Here is a 22,129-nt window from a genome sequence, read left to right as displayed (position 1 = left end):
AGTGCTATCAGCGCCCCTAGGTGATGTATACCCGAACCATAATCATTTGACATTTCATAAATCGAAAAAAAGGTGTAGCCCACTAAATTTATTACGAAAAATTAAACCACGAAACAAGAAAAGACAGAAATTGCAAACTATGATTACATTTATTTTACAGATGATTATAAGAGGAGCAGCTTTAGTCTCTTCAAGTTCCGCTTCGCTCATTTTCATGTCTCAGCAATTTTTGGTTAGCTCTGAAACTCTGCGCGCGCGCCTGCTGCTTTCTTACATAACAATTTACAGTTTTACTTCCCGATTTCGCGATTTGTCTGCAATGCCACAAGTTAAAAAAGGTTTTCAAACGCTAATATTGATAAGTAATAAAAGCTGCAAGGCTCACTCGAAATCTTGTAACTTTTTCTATAATTTGAAATCATAGTCTACTTATTGACATCTTATTAAGTATGTTGCCAGTAATGTATGTTTTCTGTTTTCATTGAAAAATAGAGATTTCTGTGGAATCGATTACAAATTTCCGAAAACCCTTACAGATTAGTATTTTATGATGAATTACTGCATCAGTTTACTTTCTCGGTAAATGCGAGAACTTGCACGATGGCTTCTTTCTTATTGGTTTCAGTTTTTCAATTGGCATGATGTCTATCTCAGGTCAGTGACAAGCAGTAAAATAAGCACAGTGAATGACCTTTATCAAATTTTAAATTTGGTCTAGATATTCAGACCTTTTTGGCTTGAAGGCCAATAAGGTTAAAGTAGGCCAGTGAAAAAGAATGAGGTTGTTTGCTTATAAGTTATAACGTGCAAAACTGCCATAGGTAGCCTACCAAACTTGGAGGTAGTATGATTTGTTCTATTTTCTTTCGAATTTCCATTCGTGGGTCGTTCTATTCGCAAAGGAAATTTAATGGGGACTTATAATCTGCAACTGCATCACGATGATGATTGTAGGGATTATTGGGAAAACCCCGCTAATAAAAAGGTTCGTTACTTATTTGACCTCATTCAAATTTCCAGGAAGACCAGCGGCAAAATTCAGGGACGAACGAGAAGACGTGCTTCGTTAGTTTTGACGACCATCACAAACTCTTAGCATGACCTTCTTGGTTAAATTCCATGAACTCATTATTTTTATTTTTATTACATTTTTTCAAGAAGAAATTTACTTTGAAAATTCCTGAAATAGGGCAATGATAATTATTTCTGAAAATCTGATTAGAAAAGTAGAATACAAAGTTCTCCGACATTAATATATTTTCCGTGAGCGGGCAGAAAAAACACTTCAAGAGAACGTTCGCACACAGGTGCCGGTTAAATAAGGAATTGGGTTTTGATAGCTAGGGTCGACTTTTACTTTCGAAAAATCCTTTGAGACATTTTGGGATAAATCAAGCAAGTTTCAAGTCCTTAAACCTTATTTCCAAGTGAAATTCTGCATACTGGGGGAAAAGAAAAATAAATAAGTGACATCTGTTTAGAGTGTCATCTGGCGGGAAAACTCTAATTTATATTCATGAGACCCCAAAAAAGAAAAGAAAAAAAGAGAAAATAAAGGAAGAATGCCGAATAAAAAGTATTCGAAAGCCAAAAAATCTTTCTAGACACTATTAGTTCCATGGTCCAGTGCTTGTTAGCATCAGCTTTCTCCTTTCCTTAACCATACACAGATACCGTCATACCGAAATAGAGAACAAAAACCTAGTTAACAAACTTAAACTTAGTTGTTTAGTTGTCTTCATATGTTTGCAAAATTTAATTTCCCTCCGTTTTCTCAACAGTTTAAAAACAACGTCAACTATTTTCTACTTTTACGCAAAAGGTATCTGATATTGGAAAGTCGACGTATACATGAAAGGGAACTGAAGCAACAGTAGCAGCAACGAGTTTTGGTGCCCTAGAAAATACTTTCAAAGGTGATGCAATCCCATCACGTTTTCCATCCGCCACGTGTGCCAATGGATCTTAAAAGGGTTTTTCTTTAATGGAAAACAAGTATCATAACCGGTATTTCTTTATATCGAGGTGCCAGGTGTGCCCGATAAACCCGTTGTTTTCATAAATCGAGAAAGTTTCAATCACATTGTGCTTGGAAAATATCTTGACCAAATATAGACAATTTTGTAAAATAAAAAGATATGCTGTCGAATCAAATTATGTAAAAGGTTAACTACTATCATATTCTAACAGGTATTTTGCTGATTAAAATTTTGTTCCTTTATTTAACAGAACCTTAGAAGTGTCGATGTGATGGTAGACCCTGTACATCGGTAATTTACTTTTTTGTTAAAAACGAATCCAATAAATGTATCGCCTTGCACTGACGGACAGGAGGAATCGAGGCTACATGTTGTGGACCAATCAGAATGCTTGGATTGTGGCACGTCTACGCTAGAAGGAGGGCCATTTTTCGTCTGCAGCAGAGAAACGGCTATCCACAAGTTTCCCAGACTTACGACTTGCAAATGCATGTGCCTCAGTGTTCTAAGCTGTTTAATCCTTGGCCAGCTCAGTCTTCCCCACTCCATCGCGGCTGCCGGTAGACTGTTGACACGCTGCTGCACATTTTCCAAGGATTAAGGCACTTGAGAAGACTTGCTGGTGACACTTAGTCATCACCAGCAGCCATTGCTTGTTAAAGCTAAAGCAAAGACGTTAGAAAACGCGTGAAATAATCACCCAACAAACGCCCAACAACTCTACTTCTCGACAATGACTGACATGTAAGTACAAATACTTTTTCTTTTTGCCAGATATTTTGATTCGGTGATCCATTCATTGTGGAAAACTTTCTTCTTCTTTACATCTGTAAAAGTTGGCAGGCATGTATTCAAGTTGATTGACCTCACTACGTCAGGTTCTAGGTTTGTGGTTTGAGTGGGTGGAAAAGGGGGTCGGTTTCTCCTTTTTTTTTTTTTTTTTCCTTCTTCACGTTCGTGTCCAGAGGGCGAACTGCTACGCGCATAGCACAGCAGAATTTACCGTTAGGATACCTGAGAGAAGGGGGGCGAGAGTAGGGAGGAAGGGAGAACCTACAGACGAGACTTTTTTAGCTGTCCCACTGGACTCAATAAAACCAGGACTCCTTCTGGCTATGTTCTCTTCGATTCCAGGTGGTGGATGGCAAATGGAAAGCTTAAAAGAAAACAGCTTAAAATCAATCAATGGGAAACTTCTCTCTACTGTGAATTAAGCTCAGTCAAGTGTTTTCAAACATGTGAGCGAGCATGAATCAACAATCACTAGAGGAATGTTGTTTTTATCATTCAGAATGATTTGAATTGTTTGGGCACGAGTTCTTTCGTAGTGACTTCAATGCAAGTAGTTGCTTTCTTCTCAGATACTCGGCGCTTTTCTTTCTTTTGTTTTCGAGCGTTACGTAACAGGAACGTAACAACTCCAACACGTACGCCATTCTGATTGGATGGCCTACGTGGAATTTACAATTTCAGTATACAATAGCCATCTATGCGTGTTTATACGCTCATGCACATGCAACGACGGGAAAGTAAAATCAAAAGTTTAACGTCTATAAAGAATAAGCGTGTTTAGTAAGGAGTGGAGAAATAATTTATCTGTCAATATGTATGTTTACGAAATCCGATATTTTTTTTCAAATGGAGTGGTGTGATGTGGGATGGTAAGCCAATCCTTAAATTTGGAGCAAGAAGGTCGAAAGGTGAATACGGGTCAATAAGAGCGTTGACCCTTTTCACAGTTGCCAAGTGCCGGTTCAAATAGATGGTAATGTTCCAATTTCCGCTTGTTGCTCACCCCCCAGAGAAAATGATGAAAACGGCGAAATTCTAGCTGTATTTTGACTTGGAAGACTTGACTAACTCATCACTAACGGCTGCTGCATCTTTTTACATATTCAGGATTTTGCATGGCATGGGCTCAACTCCCAGTGCGGATTTGGTAGGCTCGATTCTTGGCGTGGATGGAGAGGACAATGACTTCAAGCAGCAACGGTCGACTCTTCGTAGTCGAAACGCCGTGCATTCCAAGCCTCTTGAAGATTCGGCTGCCAAGGAGCCACCTATGCAAATCGTTTGGCGGAACGTCCTTATTTTCATCTATCTCCATGCCGCTGCTTTGTATGGAGGTTATCTCTGCTTCACGGTCGCCAAACCCTCAACTCTAGCTTGGTGTAAGTTACATTAGATCGTCCTTATCAAGTAAAAGCTAGGACTTATCCGTCACATTAAACTTCTCGATGCAGCCTTCTTCTTGTTTCTGTTTGGCGGATTCGGAATTACGGGCGGAGCACATAGATTGTGGGCTCATCGTTGTTACAAAGCGAAATTGCCACTTCGTATCTTTGCTGCCGTTGCACAAACCATTGCTGTCCAGGTGAGAATTTGCTCAAAAATAGTAAAACAAGTAAACATCATCATTGGTTAACATCTCTATTTGAATCTGATTGGATAGAACGATATTTATGAATGGAGCAGAGATCACCGTGTCCATCACAAGTTTAGCGAAACTGATGCTGATCCTCATAACGCCCGCCGTGGTTTCTTTTTTGCTCACGTTGGTTGGCTGTTGTGCAAGAAGCACCCCGAAGTGAAACGCCGTGGAAAGACTGTTGACGTCAGCGATCTTTTGCAAGACCCCGTTGTAGTCTTTCAACGCAAGTGAGTAGTAACCCAATAATGAATTACTTGGCGATCTAAACGAAAGCTAATTTTTGTCATCCTTCTTTTTAAGGTTCTACATTCCATTGGTCTTGACTCTTTGCTTCGCTCTGCCAGCACTTATCCCATGGTACTATTGGGGCGAGTCCTTCAAAACGGCTTTCTTCGTGGCTTCCATCTTCCGCTACGTTTTCACGCTTAACGTCACATGGTAAGTCTTTTTCATTGACTATTAGAGTTTGGACCAACTCAATTCATTTTTTTTTGTTTGACAAATAGGCTAGTTAATAGTGCTGCCCACATTTGGGGTAACCATCCTTATGACAAGTGAGTGGGTTTATTTTCTAATCTTTCAGTCTTATATTTTCTCATGGGAAAATTCATATTTATATATATATATTTTTATTTATTTAGAGAAATCAATCCTGCTGAAAATCGAATGGTTGCCTTCCTTACTTCTGGGGAAGGATGGCACAACTATCATCACGTGTTTCCCTGGGACTATAAAGCAGCTGAATTGGGAAACTACAGCATGAACATGACAACAGCTGCCATTGATTTCTTCTCTTGGCTTGGTTTAGCTTACGACCTGAAAAGTGTACCACAAAGAATAATTCGCAGCCGTGTGAATCGAACAGGAGATGGCTCTCATCCATTCTCCTTAGAAGATAGTCAGTACACAGCTGAAGACATTAAAGAAGAGGAGCAATTTTGTGAAATTATTCCAGAAGACAAGAAGAACTAGTGAGAATATTGTCCGTTTTTAAATTGATCGGCGCTCGGTTGTTTGTTCTTGGTAGGTGCTTTTGGCCTACTTTTGCAACGGTGGAGAATTCAGGGCATGTTTGACTAGCTCTCTTAAAGTTTGTTTAGAAATGTTGCTTCTTACCTTCAACGGGAACTAAAGCTGTACTGCTCAAAGGTCTAAACAAAAGATACAAAAAATGTCCATCGATTGGAATATAACTTTTTTTAAATTGTATTTGCTCTAGAAGAAAAAAAAACTCAACTGTTTGTATGTCACAAGTTTTATTTCCAAAATAGATCGCAGACCTTATTCATAGCTCCCTTTTTTCATAACATTTCAAAGTAGAAATTTTCTGTAAAATTTAAAAAAAAAAATATCATATTGCGTTTGCACATTTTCCTTCTCTATTTCCCATCTCTCACCAAATTTATATGATAGAATGCTCGTTTGTCATGGTTATGCAAATCCGTGGAGTGAATCGGTGAACACAAGACAATACAGTTAATTTCAATTCATTTTGTATGAGCAAGTCTTATTCTCTTTACAATCGAAAAATGAAATTCTTTTTTTGGCAATTAAACCAATGCGCTTTTGCAAAGACCGTTGAATAGCTGTAGGCCATAAAGTTAATATTAAAATTGCGATCTAAGATCGCCAACAACTTGAAAACTGATCCGCGTAAGACGTAGGAGTCGAGAGAAAGCTGGGCCAGAGTTGCTGATTGACCTCATTTCTACTTTTATAAATGGCCAGAGAAAGGAAAGGAGCGGTTTCAAAATGTCAGAGCCTTGCCTTCAAGATATATACGTAAATATATAGTAATTATATCTGCAATATCTGCAAATTTAAGCATAACTTGAAGCTTCGCGAAAGGTAGACTTGCCGACGAATTGACTTAAAGTTGATCCTTTGGTTGGCAACCAAATACGCTGTGGGTGTAATTTTAGTCGATGATTGCTGATTCAGTGTTGAAATCTCATTTCCTGCTAGATGATGAAACACTGCTGGTCTACCCAAAAAAAAAAAATTTTTTTTAACGACTGACTGATTGGTTGTCAGGGAGCTTCTGAATAAGGAGAATCAATTCCTGTTTCGTGTTTTTGTTTTTATGTTCAAAAAGTACGTGTCATGAAGGTTAGTATGGGTGTGGAAGTTCGTTTTTTTTTAGTTGGCAACCAACTAACGGTCTACTAAGCGTTTTTTTTCAGCACGTGTTAGATTTTTAAACGTTACAAGATTAGTACGTTGAACTTCCTTGTTTTGGTCTGTAGTACTTGAAATCCAATATTCCAAGATAAGAAATTAATAATTATCGTGTACCAAGTTATGGAGAACGGGTAACATTTTGCTGCTCTAGTTAATCAGTTAATTTGTTTTTTCTTCAACTGACTAAAAACCAAACTAAATGAACACAAATCAATTGAATTTTCGCATCTGAAAGTAGGCGATGCCACAGGAAACCCTAGTTATTTAAGTGCGCCAAAAATAGCTCAACTGAAAAAAAAAAGAATAAATAAAAATGGTAAAATGCTATAAAATAATTTGCTTATTCCTTGACATTTGTTTAAACTAGGGCGGTTACCTTAAAATTCAACGAAAGATTTACGCAACAGTTTTATAAAATAATACCGCCGAATTTACGCATCATATTCAATTATTCATCTTACACGTAACATGCAAGTTAAAGCCAACATAATATAGTAACGATCAAACGAGTAGGAACTGCACTATTCCACAGAAACATTGTAGAGGCTACTCATGAAAAGAGACGCGTAGCAACTTGTGAGACTTCACTGTTTTACATGGTTTACTTTCCCCCTCGCCTTAATGGAAATTGCGATTGCCGATTAGACCAACAAATGTTTTTATTCCTATGTCGGTACTTCTCGTTTCGAGGCCTTACAACCCTAGTCATTTTTGCAGTTTTAAACGTGTTGATATTTCCTAAGAATGCGGGCCATTAATGGCTGTAACCGCATTTCCCTTCATAAAATGAGTGTGAAATATAATAGATGGTGGACCAACATCAATTTTCTCTTGAGACCATGCATGGAAACCCACTAGTTGCTCAAGTCTTTATTGGGTTTTATTTTTTACACTTCACAGAAACGATCGACCTTGGCAAACATACTATAAAGGGATGGGCAAGGGTAAGCAATGGATTTTTCTAGAACAACTTAAAGAATAACGAATAGAATAACAACAAATATTTATAATCATCTACAATAAGAAAAATACACATTTCATTCCAATTCAGAACATTAAGTAGAAAATAATCAGACTTGAATTTAAAAAGGGAAATAACTTTATATATAAATAACTTGAAATAGCTAGCAGCCTTGAAGTAGCTATCACGAAGGTCATTCCCCGATTGCATGTGGGATGTGAACGTACTCGAATGACCCTCGTTCAAATTCGCATAGCTACAGCAGTCTGTCGATAACAGTTTAAATGAATGTAAAATTCGTACCCAATTATTGACGCAGTATTCATAACGATAAACATATGGCAATTGAAATGTTCAGACAGAAATACACTTGATCCACTGCCGGTCGGATCTCAGAGGCTGCACCCTTGATGATTCCTGTAACTTGATCTGCGAGTTCCAATGCCCGGCAGAAATCGTCCAAGGTTGTGAAAAACGCAATCTTTTGATAGCGCAATCACTACCGCGGGCCTTTTTCGTGATCGCGATTGCGATACAATTTGAAAAACGCGATCGGGATCACAATTCTGAAATCGCACGATCGATAAGCGCGTCTTCATTAAAAACATTTTTTTTTTTTAAATGAAGTCTCTTTTTCAAAGAATAAGCACACTGCAAACCAACCCAAAGGCTTGTTGCAACTGTCGCGACCGCGATCTTCTGTGAAATCGAGATAGCAATCGCGACTGCATTCGTTTTTTTCCCGCTGATCGGGATCGGTATTGCGGTCGAAAAAAAAAATCGGTCAGAACCCTGAAATCGTCAATCAAGTTACAAGAATGATCAAGGATGCGATCAAGGGATCCGGCCGGCAGTTAATCAAGTGTATTTCTGTCGGGACATTTTTTTTTGCCAAGTAAACAAGCAATTGGGCCATTTTTTAGTTGTCTAATCTTCCGAGCGGATTAAAAAATGCAACACTTGTACCATTTTCGCTGTTATTCACTTATAACCACACAGGTGTTCAGTAGATTTGCCAAATTTCTTCACATTACAAAGGACCTTGAGCATTGGAATGAGAAAAGACATGGTTGAACACTATCAATTCAAATATATTCAGTTATTTATATTTTTAAATATAGTGCTCCGGGACAATCCTTTCGACAGGTTAAAATTATGATGGAAATGATTATGAATTCAGGAAATCCAGCAAGACACCCAAATAACCTTACAGTAAAGCCTCAGATAACTTTCATTTTGGCAATTTACAATTTAGGAGTTTTGCTGATCTTGGAAAATAAATCTAGCTGAAAATTTGCACTTGAAGAATGATACAAATTTGAAATAAAGCACTTCACGTTTGAATTGGTCGGGTTATGATGTATGCGTCAATTCCTTATCCCTCATTTCACTCTGATAACTTGATTACTTGAATCGGACATTAGAAAATTGGTAAGCAATTAACTGAACCGCATGTACAAAAAAATAACTCAGTTTAAAAGTTTCAGAGTGAATTTGATAACTCGACCGCCTGATTATTAACAGGGCGATCGCTGAGGTCCTCTTCTAGCCAAAGCGGGATAGGATAACCAAGACGTTTGAGCAATTTTTCCAATGCTATGTTGTGTGTCATGTAGAAAGACTGTAAACAAATTTAACGGGATCGATGGATTTAAATCTTAAAATAAAAACGAGTGATAAAAAATATTACTTGAAGATATTTTGCTGACTGCGCATCCATTGCAGGGTAATGGCGTCCTTTACTTCGACCTAAGCATTTAGTGTGGTCACCGTTCACTACTTGGCAGAAAAAACCTTTCCGAGCATCATATCTAAAATAAAATATTAAAATAAATATGCGTCAACTGGAAAACCCACTATATATCCCCCACCCCTCTACCTGAGATGTAATGAGTAATCGAAAATCGGTCTGATTTTTAGGAAATGTTGCAATTTGGTCATGGAGGTGACCGGATCCAGACGAACTTGCTCGCCATCGATAACTGAAATTTGCTGTGGAGGAAAATACAGCAACCAACGATCTAGATGGTGGGCGTACATTCCTGGGCTAAGACACCTGAAATAATTCAGAGTAAAACAAATTGACTATTTCAGTCAACTATTTTGAGGTAGTGATTTTTTATAATGGGTTGCATTCGAAGGAAATCAAAGAATGTAATTTTCGGCACCTAAATCTTATGTCTCTTAATGCTTTGGGTTGTGCATCGCCGGCAGTGAGTACTTGATAAAAGGTGTAATTAAGAGCAGTAGGATCCCCATGAGATCTCATATGCTGATACCAACTGTAAGCTCTTTTAGCAGGTGAAATTATAATGATGACCTAGAGAAAAATGACTTAACATCACGCTTTGACGGTAAAAACTAAGTTCTGTGCTATCTTACCAGCTTCGCTTTAGGTAAAAGAGCGTGTACTCGTCGAGGGACTAACTCGCCGTCGAAATATGTAGCACTCTTCTCAAACAGAAATTTCGCAGTGGAATTTTTGGGTACCGGAAAGAAACTCATATACCAATCCAAACCTTGAGAATATCAAGAACATTTTAGATTAGGAACACATGGTTTTCGATACACTATTTCCCATGCGATACCTTTATAATAGTTTTTCCCATTGAAGAATTGGATTTCTTCGAAAGTTTCAGGACTGGGATAATTGCTAACAATTGCTGGATGCATGGAAAGAAAGGTGTACAGGGCAGTGGTACCAGTTTTTTGAGGTCCCAAAACCAAAAACCTTGGCAACTGATCGCAGGTTTTATTTTGCGACCAGATTTTCATATGACGTTGATCGTCACAAGGATTCTGTTCGCAAACATAAGAATGAATAAATTTTTGAAAATGATATGACTGGTATCTCTCCTTACCCCCCAAACTGGTTCACTCTCTTCGGGGTACATCCGAAAATATTTGTCAGCCAACTGAAGAGCAGAAATACTTTGAAACTGTAGATTCGTCCAGCACTGCAAAAATTTTGTAGCTGCTTCAAAGGTGTACAAAGCCAGACGATCGTTGCCGTAGTTTGACATATGAGTCATAAAGATATTTATCTAATGTAGAAGGCTGAAATGAAAAACTGTAATATCTAAAATATTGTGAGATTTCTGTGATACCCTATTGAAGACGATTGTTTGAAAAAGTTCCCCTCCTTTGATGCTGCTATCTAAGGTTGAGCGACCACCAGGATACTTGTCGATATAGATGGTATGAGTATACAATCCACAAGTTTGTCTCGGGAGAACCTGGTTCAATTGATTGGTTGAACAACAAATGTTTAACAAATTTTAATAAAAACACATAGCAAACAACAAATATTCCTAGACGACTAGAGCTACAAATTTTACCATAATTCCACGATGAATAAATCCACGGCGCAATCGAGCAGGTCTTAAGTGCGGATATTCCTCTGTGGACCTATATAGGGTAATTAAAGCTTTGAAGGTAGTTTACTTTAACCTTACTAATAAACCTAATTCTTATTTACGTGACATGAATATTCCAGAGTTTTTTCCACATTTCGTATAGTGCTTCATGAACTGGATAGACACCTGAGTGATGTGGGGATACAGAATACCCAGAATCTGTTGGAATACCATGTTCCTACGAAACACAATTTAAAAAGAGTTTTATAGGTTTTTCATTTCTGTGCACCGTTCGGACGGCTACTTACAATCGCAAATTTTTTATTAAGAATCATATCAGCTTCCAGCAAGGTGATGTTTTCATACAGATGTGGCTGCTGGTGACTCCACATATGTCCAAACCATGTAAATTCTTTGGCACGTTCTAAATGATCACGATGAATTATATTACAAAGTTAATAATAATTATTGAAAAACAACTTACGCAAAAGGTATTCGTCTCCTTTATTCTCTTCATCAGTTCCATGGTTAAAAAACTTTCCTGAGTACCCCATATTAAATCTAAAGCCAGGAACAATCGTTTGAATACGACTTTGGGTATCGATGATGCTCTACCAATTAACAAACATAAATGAAATTAGAATACAAGATTAACCTTGTATAGCCGCGCAAAGTATTTAAACAATAAAGTAAATGAGATTCTAAAATTAGTAGAGTGAAAAGAGATTTGATAGTGATAGATAAACTTAAACAATCTTACCTCTACATCGCTGGGAGTAAGACGTGTGCCTTTTTGACCGACAAAGATATCGTCTATATCAACTTGAATGTAGCGTTGCAAACTGGTCGACAATCGGCCATGAGATAGAAAAGACATGGAATCTAGGAAGAGAAGTCGGTGGAGCCAGAAGTCTAACCCAGATCCGAAGAAGATTCGTTGAATTCCGTCAAATTCACCACAGTCCTGAAAAGGGTATTTTCAAAAGACAATGTAAATATATAAAGATCATTTCGTAAATTAAAAAAATAAATCAGTAATAAAATGAAGGTTAAGGATTTTCTGATTATTACTATTTTCACGATGATACCAAGGAGTTTTAAACTGTTAAATAAATCATACAAAAAAAAGTTTCATACTCGAAGAACTGTGATGACGTTTGAGGACAATCCCCCAAAACCTGCACTACCCTCGAGGGCTTGAATGGAGCCCATGGCCAAAGGTTCGTACGTAGAATGGTTTGGAGAAAATACCGTCCAATCGTTTCCAGGCAAAGGTCCCCACAGAACATCACCTGCTCGAGTGATTCTTAATACAGGAGAATCAGCCTTTAACTCGGCATCCTGTATTTCAGTAGATATAAAAATAAATATTTACGCCACAATCGGATGATTTGCTCTTACCTTTAACTTAAAATTTGTATGAATATGCAACGGGAAACCACGAAGCTGAGCCCCAATTAGACTTTCTTCGCGGGGAGACATAAATCCAATAATTCCAACCTAAAATTCATGCAAGTCAAGATAAGAATTTAAGTAAATTTTATATTTCAAAAAATTACCTGATACTGGCGACAATATTTGTCAAGAAGCTCCCTGTTCCATTTATCCATCGTCAGATAACGATCCATATTTTCAAAAACAATCACTCCATATTTGCCTTTGTCTACATTGGTCAAAATTGGAAGCGATTTCCCAACTACTTCTAATTTGTACCTATACAACGGAAAATACATAGAATTGAAGCTCAAACATGGATTTATAGCTCATTTCTTAGTTGGCTAAAATACTTTAAGCGGTTGTGGACCAAGAGTTCGGCAATATCTCGCCCTAGGTGTGAGTATTGCGTTTCAGCAAAAAGTAAAACTTTGGCATCAATGCGTAGGCGGCCTGGAGAGGCATGGCTTCGACTTCCCATTACACTACCCAGACGTAGACCATTTTCTTTTGTAGAAGAACAATGGATTGACGGATCCAATCGTGGTCCTCGTAGGATGCTGTTGAATAAACGGGAAAAAAGAAAAAAATGAGATAATAGTTTACTTTAATTCTCTATCCTGGTTTGATCAAACATATTCCTTGTCCAATTATTTAAAGATTCGTCAACAGTTAATCATTCCTTATATCAAGATACGCAATAGAACGAGTCATCCGAAAACACATGAATATCACACAAATTCAACATTCAAGAAGAATTTTGGATTATTTTTTCATTGTAAAAAAAAGCGTCTCTATACTTGATGAGTTGGAATTTAGCAAATTTAAGTTTTATATTATACAATTTAAAAAGCAAATGTACTTACATGTTGAAGCGAAATGACGAAAGATGATAAGCTGAGTAAAACAACGAAACGAGGCACAAGAAAACCAGAAAACAAACACATCGTCGAACGGAAGCCAAGCGCCCTAAATACGTGCAACTTCGACCCAATCCGGATTTATTATGTATTAAGCACCTTTGCAGCAGATTGAATTTATTGCAAAGGTGGCTACTCATATAGTTATTACTCCTTTCATTGGTGAAGGAGCCATCCCCATTGAGAAGAGCTATACTGTGTTCTTCCTTCATGATAAAAAAGTAAGACAGGAGAAAGACCTCCTACACTTCACACAATTGCTTGCACTTTTAATTGATTAGCTCCGATCAGTGATTAAAACACCAGATAATGCCAGCTATGGGCAAAGTTTCATTATTGTTCAGATTGAGTTATAAACACTGGAGAATACTGCTGCACTTTTCGCATTGCACAATCAACTGCCACTTTCCATCCTTCTATGAATGCAGCAGTTGCAGCCATTTCACAACCGAGGTAGTGTTGATATCACTAATCAGTAGTCCACATCATTGGGGTAAGTAGTTTCCTGTGTTACAAATAAAACTTGTTATGTTGGATTTAAGATAAGTTTAAACATTGACATTGATTTACAGTTCATAAATTCCACTGTTATCAGTAAAACTTGCCATTACAGACTAGAAATATTATTCATGGCAAAATTAACACTAGTAATGTAGCTTCAATATTATGAAAAGAATTCAAACTATGTTAAAATCATACTACTACTAATATGTACAGTAGATAATATATATAATACTAATAAGTTATGTTAACAACCGAACTTATCACTAATGTTATGGGAAAGAAAATTAATCTTTCATATTGAGATGTTTGGACAATTTTAAAATAATACTTACATTTTCTTGTATTTCTATTGTGAACCATAAATAAACACAAAATGTTGCACCTCATAATGATCATCTGCATAAAAAGCAACAATCTTTAATGGAAAACTTTACGGACATGTCATTGAAAAAGCGGAACTGGAAAAAGTTCTCAATTAGTAAACATTCAGCAAGATCCGCCATTAAGGTCGAGCTTTTCTCGCTAAACAGGAACCAGCCCAACCCCCAAACTTCGTTCCACAGATAAAGACCACTTGTGGACGTTGTGGTTGCTTCGTTCGTTCGCAATTTCGGCATTTTGCGGCATTTTGGTGATTTCGGTAGGGTTTTTTTTAAGTCTTTTAAGTTTTTTTTTTACGAAATTGATTTTGAAATCGATATCATTTGAATTTGATCCATGCGCCACCGAAAAAAATATAAATTTTTCCTTAAAAAATGCCTATTAATTTTCTTATCATTTTTTGTCTTTCGAACTTTACACATTTGTAGATGATCACGCCGGCGTCTGTCTATGGGGTTCTGTCGTCTGTGCAATTCAGTTTTCAAGAAAAGTAATGCTTAGGGAATTAATTGCGACGTTTTTTTTTTACACCCGCATATTTAGGTGGTTAACGGCTCTGTTTCTAAACTTTATGTCCTAACTTTTCAGGTTGAACAACCATTCACCATGATTTGAAATAAAAAATCGCGATGGAAGCCTACCTTTCCTGACGACAAGGACTTTTTGGGATTGAAGTTGCGATAACTCTAACGAGGGTTATCGCAAAAAAACAAAAACAACGGGGACACGTAAGAAACCGAGCGTCGGGTTTTTATTTGGCGCTATAAGAGATCACTCCTCGACCTCCTCACCCTGTTTCCAAGTTTAGTACGGGTACTGCGTAGGTAAACAAAAAATTTACAAATAACGCGCTTTTAATTGTAATTTTTATTTTGGGAAAAAAGTGAAAAGCAATTAAGTTTAAAATGTATTTCTAAATTAAAACGAATCTAATCTAACCCGGTTTTATTTTTACTTCCCTCTGCTTCCCTCTTAGTCTTTGAAATGGATCATTTTATTGCTATATATTCCTTAATTCAATTTCAGTTACAGACTCAATATACACATTCCATCAAACATTTTTAAACGATGCGAATTCACCGTGATTTGCAGTCTCTCTTTCGATATTTCGGAAACTAGTACTTTAACCTAGTATTAAAACTAGGAAAAACCAGGACATGTTAGAAAACCCGAATACAAAACCCACATCGTTCTGTATTTTAAAAACCAAAAGTAAAACAAGTCAAGGGAATAACAACCATTACAAAGTAATCAATATTATAGATCATTGGATTTCCATTTTTTTTAGTTAAAACGAGTAAACTTGGTATGAGCTATAGATTTGGTTACCCAGTTAGCTATCACCCATACAAAATGCACAGCTCTATAAAAAAAAGGAGCATGAAAATTACACCAATATTCCAAAATTACACCAAAGAAAAAAAAAATTATATTTGGTGTCTATTTAACTTAACTCACTCTCTTCAAGCCTTAGATTATGGTATATTTGAACCACGTCAAAAAGTCCTAAATCATCTCCCCTTGAAGCCATATTTTTACATCTAAAAAACTCAAGATGAACAAAAGAAGCAGTAGCAAAACAATAAAGACAGAAGGTTAATATATCTATGACATGCACGGAGTTCTATCAACAAATAAATCCCGGCTCCATTTATACTAAGCTTGGGTCAGTTTAAGCCGAACGACCAAAAGCGACCATCTCATTGGATTTCTTCTTAAAAAATTATAATGTATAAAACTATGGGACAATAGACTATTCAACGAAGAGTTAAACATTCACAGCCGAAAAGATACTATAAATGTTTTTTAGTAATTAAAAAATTAGTTCTTGAAACAATGTTATTGTTACAGTAACGTAATCAAAACCTCGTTTGCACATTGGTAAAGAATAAGCTACTAGTACATTTTTAAGAAAAACAGCCTTTAATTTCAATTCTTTAGTGGTAGCGCTCAACAACTTAACTTCGACAATAGAATTCGAAAATTGGCAAAAATCACGACTTATTTTTGGGCGCTACCACCACTTGAAACTCAATGAAATTAATCGTTGTTTGTCTTTAAAGTTTCAATGCAGCTCACTGTTTACCTAGCTGTACAAGAGGTTATAATTTTACTGTAAAAGAAAGGTAAATAAAAATATTTGTAAATTGTTCTGCGATCATATTTTCACTTTAAAATTGACTGAAGCTAAACGGCCGCGAGTTGTTTAAAACCCTTTGGGGGATAGTCTATTGGGACCGTACTTTGTACATAGTAAATTTAGAAATGAAATCCGTGAGATGGTTGGCCATCTCTGTTCGATTGCTGACCCGGTTGGCGACGTTTCATCAAGGGCTGGCAGAGACTGAGAGATAGGATATAGAGAGTTAATTGTTTTCTAAACGCTTGAATTTTTTGGACGTTGACGGCAATTTTGATAGTACCTTTGGCTTTGGAAGCGTATTCTATTATTTGAAGTAGGCATCGACCGAATTCTTCAAGAACGAGGCCTTCCGTTTCAGTAGAGGTTTTACACAGCCTTTCGGCCTCTTCAGCCTGGGCAAGAAGGCACTGACACGTAGCTTCCACGACTTCTTGGGTGATGAAACTAAACGGCGGCCTACTGCAGAAAATCACGACCATTTCAGTTATAACGTGAAGAACGTTGCAAAAATTGAGAAAAACAATACCTCGACCCAGCTGCTGTAGGTATTGAAAAGCCTTTAGGAGGATCAGTGGCGCGGTCTTCTTGTTTGCTATTGTGAGAAGCTGGATTGCTCACCGTTCGGCTATCGCTAGAACTGCTCGGATTAGTTTGAAGGGCTGCCATTTTCGAGAGTCTTTTCTCTCCAGGTCCTGGCGGAGAACCAGCAGGATCGACACAGTTTTTGCATCCGATACATTTACAAATGGCGGAGCAAGCTATTTTGGCCTACGGAACAATTTCAACAATTAAATAATCGTGCATATTTAATTTTTTCAAACATATTTAACAAACAAACCTCGTAACATTCGCAGTAGTTTTTTAAACAGCCGGAGCGCTTGCAGTGACATCCTTTATTGTGACGTCTTGGCTCCGGACCCCATCCGACACCAATTTTGGGTTTGAATGCATGTGGATTACGATCTAAACATGATCTGATAGCTCGCAGACGTAGTTCTTCGTGCTCCAAGTTGTTGGCGCAGCAGACGCAATTACAACCATGACAGAACTCGCCGTTGGCAAAGCAATCACAATAACTGAAAATTTTCAAGCCCAAGAGTTAATTCCCTATTTTTCTAAAATGTTGAAGTAGAAAGTGGATGAATTTACAGTTTGAGGCACTGCGACTTGGTACAATTGCATGGCTTGCGCGGCTTGAGTCCGTTCGATTCCAGTACACTTTGTGCTTTCGCCTGGGATGCAGAAGCCGACATTTGAGCAGACTCGGGAGAAGGCGGAGGAGCCGCTTTTGGTTGTTGGGATAAACGGGAAGTTGTACTGACGCTAGATACTACCGGCGAAGCAACAGAATCTGACACAACAGTAGCAGCACTGGTTGTAACGGTCGAGAAGTTGACTGTTGCTGGCGAACCACTCACCCCGATTGAACTCTAAAAATAAATTGAAAATAAACGTTTCATCAATAAAATTACGTGATATCTAAGAAATCAAATTCGTCGACTTTTCTAGACCTATTAAATCGAACACGAGATAGATGAATCACCTGAGAAGTATACTGAGCTGGAACCATCACAAGGCCGCTTGCCAGGGAACCCATCGATCCAGCAGGTAGTATAATACGTTGAGCTCCTGGAGGAACATTAACAGTGGAAATCGCACCCTTTACTTGCCCTACCGCCTTTGTTAAAGTAGTTGTTCCCTTAACTGTTTGTTGTGCCAGCGAACTGTTTGCTGAATGAATCTGTTAAAATTATTTAAAAAAAAAACAATAAAAACAAATAATTGTAATTCTGTATAATTTCAGGATTATCAGGTTGAATATTTACCTTAATAGAATTTGCAGTAGGTGCCCCGATTATAACTTTTGAAGTTCCTGATGCAGTAACCAAATTTCCCGACCCGTTGTTTCCAGCAGATGGGTTAACAACGCGAACTAATTGTATCTAAAACCAATACATTTCATATTAATTTACACATTCCAATTTAGATGATCGAAACAACCTTGTTCCCGGCAAGTTGAAAATGCTGCTGTTGACCACTCTGTTCTCCGTGGGTTCCGATTGCGGGGAGTATTCCGGCAGCTAAAGCTTGAGCTGTTGTTAATCTTATGTACTGAGCCGGTTGTGTTCCACTTCCTTGACGAACTAAAAATATGTTTGAAAAGTGGATTATTAAATAATTAATTACAAAAACCGCAGTTTTAAAATTCGCAACATAAAAGAAAAATTCGCATTTTAACACAAATCTGCGATTTTACCTTGGGCTGCAGTGATCGGGCCTGGTGCAGAAGGTCTCAGTACGAACTTCTGAGGACTAAGGGGGTTCATGTTGGTGACATTACCACCGTTGGGTCTAGTTTGGACCAGTGCTGCCATTGTTACTTGTCCAGCAGCGTTCTTTATCAGTAAGCTGGTTGGTTGGCTTTGTATTGAAGAACTGGATGAAATATTCGATGCAACTGTCTGCGGGGGAGCTGGGGCAATTTTCGTTGGTGTTTTGGTGGGGGCGCTTCTTACCAACGTCACGTTTCCTCCTGCAAATTTAGCTCCTTGTTTTCCTGCCAAGATATTGGTAGTAGGGGTTCCTTGACTTGCCGTGGCAACGGCGACTTTATTTACAATTAAAGGTTGCCCCTGATTTTAAAATATATATTAGTTCCCATTTCATACGTTTTTATAGGCGTTTGTCTACCTTTTTAGGCGATATAAGTCCAAGCTGTTGGGCTTGCTGAAGTGTGATGGTTTTGGTCGGGCTCATAAGGCGAACAGATTGTGAATGAATGTTTGAAGAGGGTGTACCGATGGTCGACATTTTACTGCCATCTGTACTAAGGGCATTAACAAACCGCAAATTTGTATTCGGAGTTAGTAGAGATGTTAATCCACTTGTTGATGCTGGAACTGTAAGAAGTAATGGCTGTCCAGTTTGATTTTGGCTTGTGGGTGCTAGCACGACTTTAGTAACCTATTCATTGAAAAACCAATAATTAATAAAAGAAATAATTAAGAAAAATAAAATATTAATTAAACCTGAGTCGAGGAAGAAACTGGAATTGTTTTCTTGATTTGACCCAGAGGGAAAACAGTTCTAGTCACTGGTTCGACTACCGGTAAGGAAACGGACATTGGCGTTATCGAGGGCGCATTTTTATCATCACACTGGCTTGTCATGATACTGATTCCCATGTCACTTTGATCCATAAAACTTTCTAAGGGTATTGAGTGTACCTCTTGACTTCTGCTCACTTCCATGTTCTAAAATAATGTAAACAACAGATAATTAGGAAAAAAAAAGTTTAATATTTAGAGTATATTACTTGCACATCCACCTCCATAGCTTCAATAGTCATAGTTTCCACTTCTTCAGAATGACCCAGATCATTCATATTCAAGTTGTTGGGGTCATTTCCTAAATGCACTGCTGACTCATTTGTCTGAACATGTTCCTCTACTATGCCAGAAACATTGGACATGTTGGATACTGCATCATTCGATTCCAATGCTCCTTCTAATCCAAGCCATAGACTGGGGTTGTTTGCCTTCAAAAGAATATGGTTGGAAATTTAAAAATATGTCAAAGAATGCTAAATAACAACTGTCTTTAGAAACCAACTTCGATAGCTTTAATAACTTACCAAATCAGCCACATCAGTGTTAACTAAATCAGGAGGTAAATCTGAGACTTCTGTTGTTATCACTTCTGTATGTTCATCATTTTCTTCTCCAACAGAAGTAAGGGAGAGAATGAAGTCATCTGTTTCGACTTGCATAGCGGAAACTGGGAAGGAAAACAAGATTAGTAAGGTAAATATCTATCAAGTAGGTACTTAATCACACTATCAAATAAGCTTCTAAGTGATCTTAGTATTGGGAAGGTTAATATCTGTTCAATGTAATCCACAATTTATTCCAGTTAAAAAAGATTTTTCAACGAATATCGAAAAACCCGCCTGTAATAGGCGCCATTTTGAAAATAGTTTCCTAAGGGCATCAACCTAGCTTGAATTTTATGCAATCAGATCTATTTTTGTGTGAAATTAGTATTCTTAACTTGACGGAAATAACACAGTCATGATCTAAACAACGGTAAGATAAAATATAAATACCTTCATCTCGAGAACTCGACATCATTTAAGAGGAAATGTACGATCAGCCCGCCATGAACTTATTCAAAGCGACGCCTGCGATTGCTCTTTACACTTAGTTCGTTATGTCGCGGCTAGGTGTCGTGAAAATTTCTGATCTTACTCCACACGCCCCACACGATGATATTTCTAATATGGCATGATGATTGGCATCATAATATCATATATTTTTAAAGTGTTGCAACTTAAAATGATTTTAAAATGTTGTTACGAAAATGCTTTTAATAACAAGCAAAAAACAAGTATGAACTGCAGGGATAATATTTTAGAAAAACATCGAGCGATTAGCGAACGATAGCGCTTACATTTTGGGTAACCGTGTTGTCCGTCCCGGTCCGTCTGTGTAATCCTTTGGTTTATTTCTTTACAATCATCGCATTTTCAATCTTCTAATAAAACAACGAAATTTTTTTTCTACAGTAATGTGTATCTGATCTCCATATTACGTCAGCATGAACTGCAATTCTGTGGACAATTATCAAACAATCGAAAGTTATTTTACATAAATAAACTTAGCCCTTTTTCGAATAATGCCTCAGTGGCAGTTTGAGGATTAGCTTAGTCCGTGTTCGAAGAAACCCATAAAATCTTGTTTGGATTGAGTGAGAAAAGCGTTGATGACTGATGAGTGCCCCATTTCCTGTACAATAAGGAATGTCAGAATAAAGAAACAGAGTATTATTCAGTTTACATACTATGCGAATTCGAAAAAATGAAATAATGGCATTGCAATACGTGTGTAATTGACTTGTATATAGTATATGATACTATGAGATTTCTAAGGGGGAAATATTTTTTTTTTGTTTCTTCTCTCGCGCGTGCATTTGTTTGTTGCCCCTTTTTTGTTTTTCTTTTCACCCATCCGTCTTCTGAACTTATTTTTTTGCCTTGAGCCCCGGCCACGGCCAATCAAGTAAGACAAAAGAAGTACGAATACGAGTATTTTTTTAAAGCAAAACAATACCAGAAGGCATGTTGGCGAAAACAGACAGAAAATAGAAGAAAATTTTCTTGGATTTTCAAGGATTATTATTATTGTCAACTAAAAAAAAAAACTGTATTAATTAGAACATTTACAGAGTGCCCGATTTGATTTTTCACTAAATTCTACATAAAGTGGGAAGTATGCATTGCGACATTTGCGAGTTGCGACTGGCTGCGAATCCTGCGATGCCGCTATAGTCGCGATTCATAGCTAATGCAAATCTGGCGTTCTGGCCCTGTTGAGTTGTGGATTCATTGTTAGCGTTATTTGTTCTTCTGGAGGCGTGCGTACCTTATTATGAGTTGCGGAATCACACCAGTCTTTGTTTTCCGGAAATCTTTTGTTTGAGTGCTGTTTTGCAGTGTAATTAGAGGTGATATTAGGTTATATTTATTTTTTTATTTTTTCAACAGTTTTCTTTGTACTCATATTTTCTGGTAGTAAATTTGTTCGACTTATTATAAACAACTGATTCTACATTCTCTGCTTGAAGTAAAAGAACGTAAATCGCTCGTTAAAAAAACTTACTTTGTATTATTTGCAGCTGCTTATTTTTTCGTTGTGATTCATTTACGATCCAAGACTGATGTAGAGTTCAATGCTATGTAATCCCGTTGAGAGTCCAATTGTTGTGTACCCAGCAATAAAATGGTTACGAAGAAAAAATCATGCCGATACATTTTCGAACAGATCGACAGCAATACGCGGTA

The 22,129-nt window shown here is 37.4% G+C and overlaps 4 protein-coding genes and 1 long non-coding RNA gene across 6 annotated transcripts; 3 read left to right on the top strand and 2 right to left on the bottom strand.

The window, feature by feature from the left end:
- The first annotated feature begins 59 nt into the window (after positions 1-59).
- Positions 60-2,646, top strand: LOC124336821. 2 transcript variants are annotated; one of them, XM_046790634.1, is made up of 4 exons: positions 60-328; positions 493-579; positions 2,230-2,270; positions 2,332-2,646. In XM_046790634.1, the coding sequence occupies exons 1-4, from the start codon at positions 140-142 to the stop codon at positions 2,393-2,395; spliced, it is 381 nt and encodes a 126-aa protein (XP_046646590.1). In that variant the 5' UTR covers positions 60-139; the 3' UTR covers positions 2,396-2,646. The 2 variants fall into 2 exon arrangements, with proteins under 2 accessions (XP_046646590.1, XP_046646589.1); XM_046790633.1 differs by having other exon boundaries at positions 305-328; positions 2,328-2,646.
- Positions 2,523-5,900, top strand: LOC124336818 (acyl-CoA Delta-9 desaturase-like). The gene is made up of 7 exons (XM_046790624.1): positions 2,523-2,723; positions 3,879-4,150; positions 4,223-4,353; positions 4,432-4,637; positions 4,711-4,848; positions 4,917-4,964; positions 5,052-5,900. The coding sequence occupies exons 1-7, from the start codon at positions 2,713-2,715 to the stop codon at positions 5,380-5,382; spliced, it is 1,137 nt and encodes a 378-aa protein (XP_046646580.1). The 5' UTR covers positions 2,523-2,712; the 3' UTR covers positions 5,383-5,900.
- Positions 5,901-8,622: 2,722 nt separating this feature from the next.
- LOC124338013 (bifunctional heparan sulfate N-deacetylase/N-sulfotransferase-like) lies at positions 8,623-14,258 on the bottom strand. Its single transcript, XM_046792033.1, has 19 exons — positions 14,099-14,258; positions 13,209-13,767; positions 12,696-12,902; positions 12,468-12,621; positions 12,310-12,408; positions 12,046-12,249; positions 11,669-11,872; positions 11,393-11,519; positions 11,217-11,332; positions 11,031-11,146; positions 10,891-10,960; positions 10,660-10,788; positions 10,414-10,596; positions 10,141-10,351; positions 9,935-10,071; positions 9,721-9,872; positions 9,432-9,608; positions 9,243-9,363; positions 8,623-9,173 (listed from the first exon to the last, which is right to left on the bottom strand). The coding sequence occupies exons 2-19, from the start codon at positions 13,472-13,474 to the stop codon at positions 9,036-9,038; spliced, it is 2,811 nt and encodes a 936-aa protein (XP_046647989.1). The 5' UTR covers positions 13,475-13,767; positions 14,099-14,258; the 3' UTR covers positions 8,623-9,035.
- A 54-nt stretch (positions 14,259-14,312) lies between these two features.
- Positions 14,313-14,866, top strand: LOC124338015. The gene is made up of 3 exons (XR_006917620.1): positions 14,313-14,406; positions 14,576-14,637; positions 14,736-14,866. It is a non-coding gene; the product is annotated as an uncharacterized LOC124338015 (long non-coding RNA).
- Positions 14,867-15,321: 455 nt separating this feature from the next.
- Positions 15,322-20,492, bottom strand: LOC124338014 (protein lin-54 homolog). Its single transcript, XM_046792034.1, has 14 exons — positions 20,396-20,492; positions 19,925-20,067; positions 19,607-19,828; positions 19,320-19,544; positions 18,982-19,254; positions 18,548-18,923; positions 18,292-18,434; positions 18,117-18,233; positions 17,834-18,031; positions 17,440-17,720; positions 17,129-17,366; positions 16,817-17,058; positions 16,571-16,749; positions 15,322-16,491 (listed from the first exon to the last, which is right to left on the bottom strand). Exons 1-14 carry the CDS (start codon positions 20,418-20,420, stop codon positions 16,475-16,477), a joined length of 2,679 nt encoding a protein of 892 aa, XP_046647990.1. The 5' UTR covers positions 20,421-20,492; the 3' UTR covers positions 15,322-16,474.
- Between the last annotated feature and the right edge of the window lie 1,637 nt (positions 20,493-22,129).

This window comes from Daphnia pulicaria, chromosome 4 (genome assembly GCF_021234035.1).
Source record: "Daphnia pulicaria isolate SC F1-1A chromosome 4, SC_F0-13Bv2, whole genome shotgun sequence".
In the NCBI taxonomy this organism is placed as follows: domain Eukaryota; kingdom Metazoa; phylum Arthropoda; class Branchiopoda; order Diplostraca; family Daphniidae; genus Daphnia; species Daphnia pulicaria.
The sequence above is the reverse complement of the archived record's forward strand: the minus strand, read 5'-3'. Positions and strand labels throughout refer to the sequence as shown.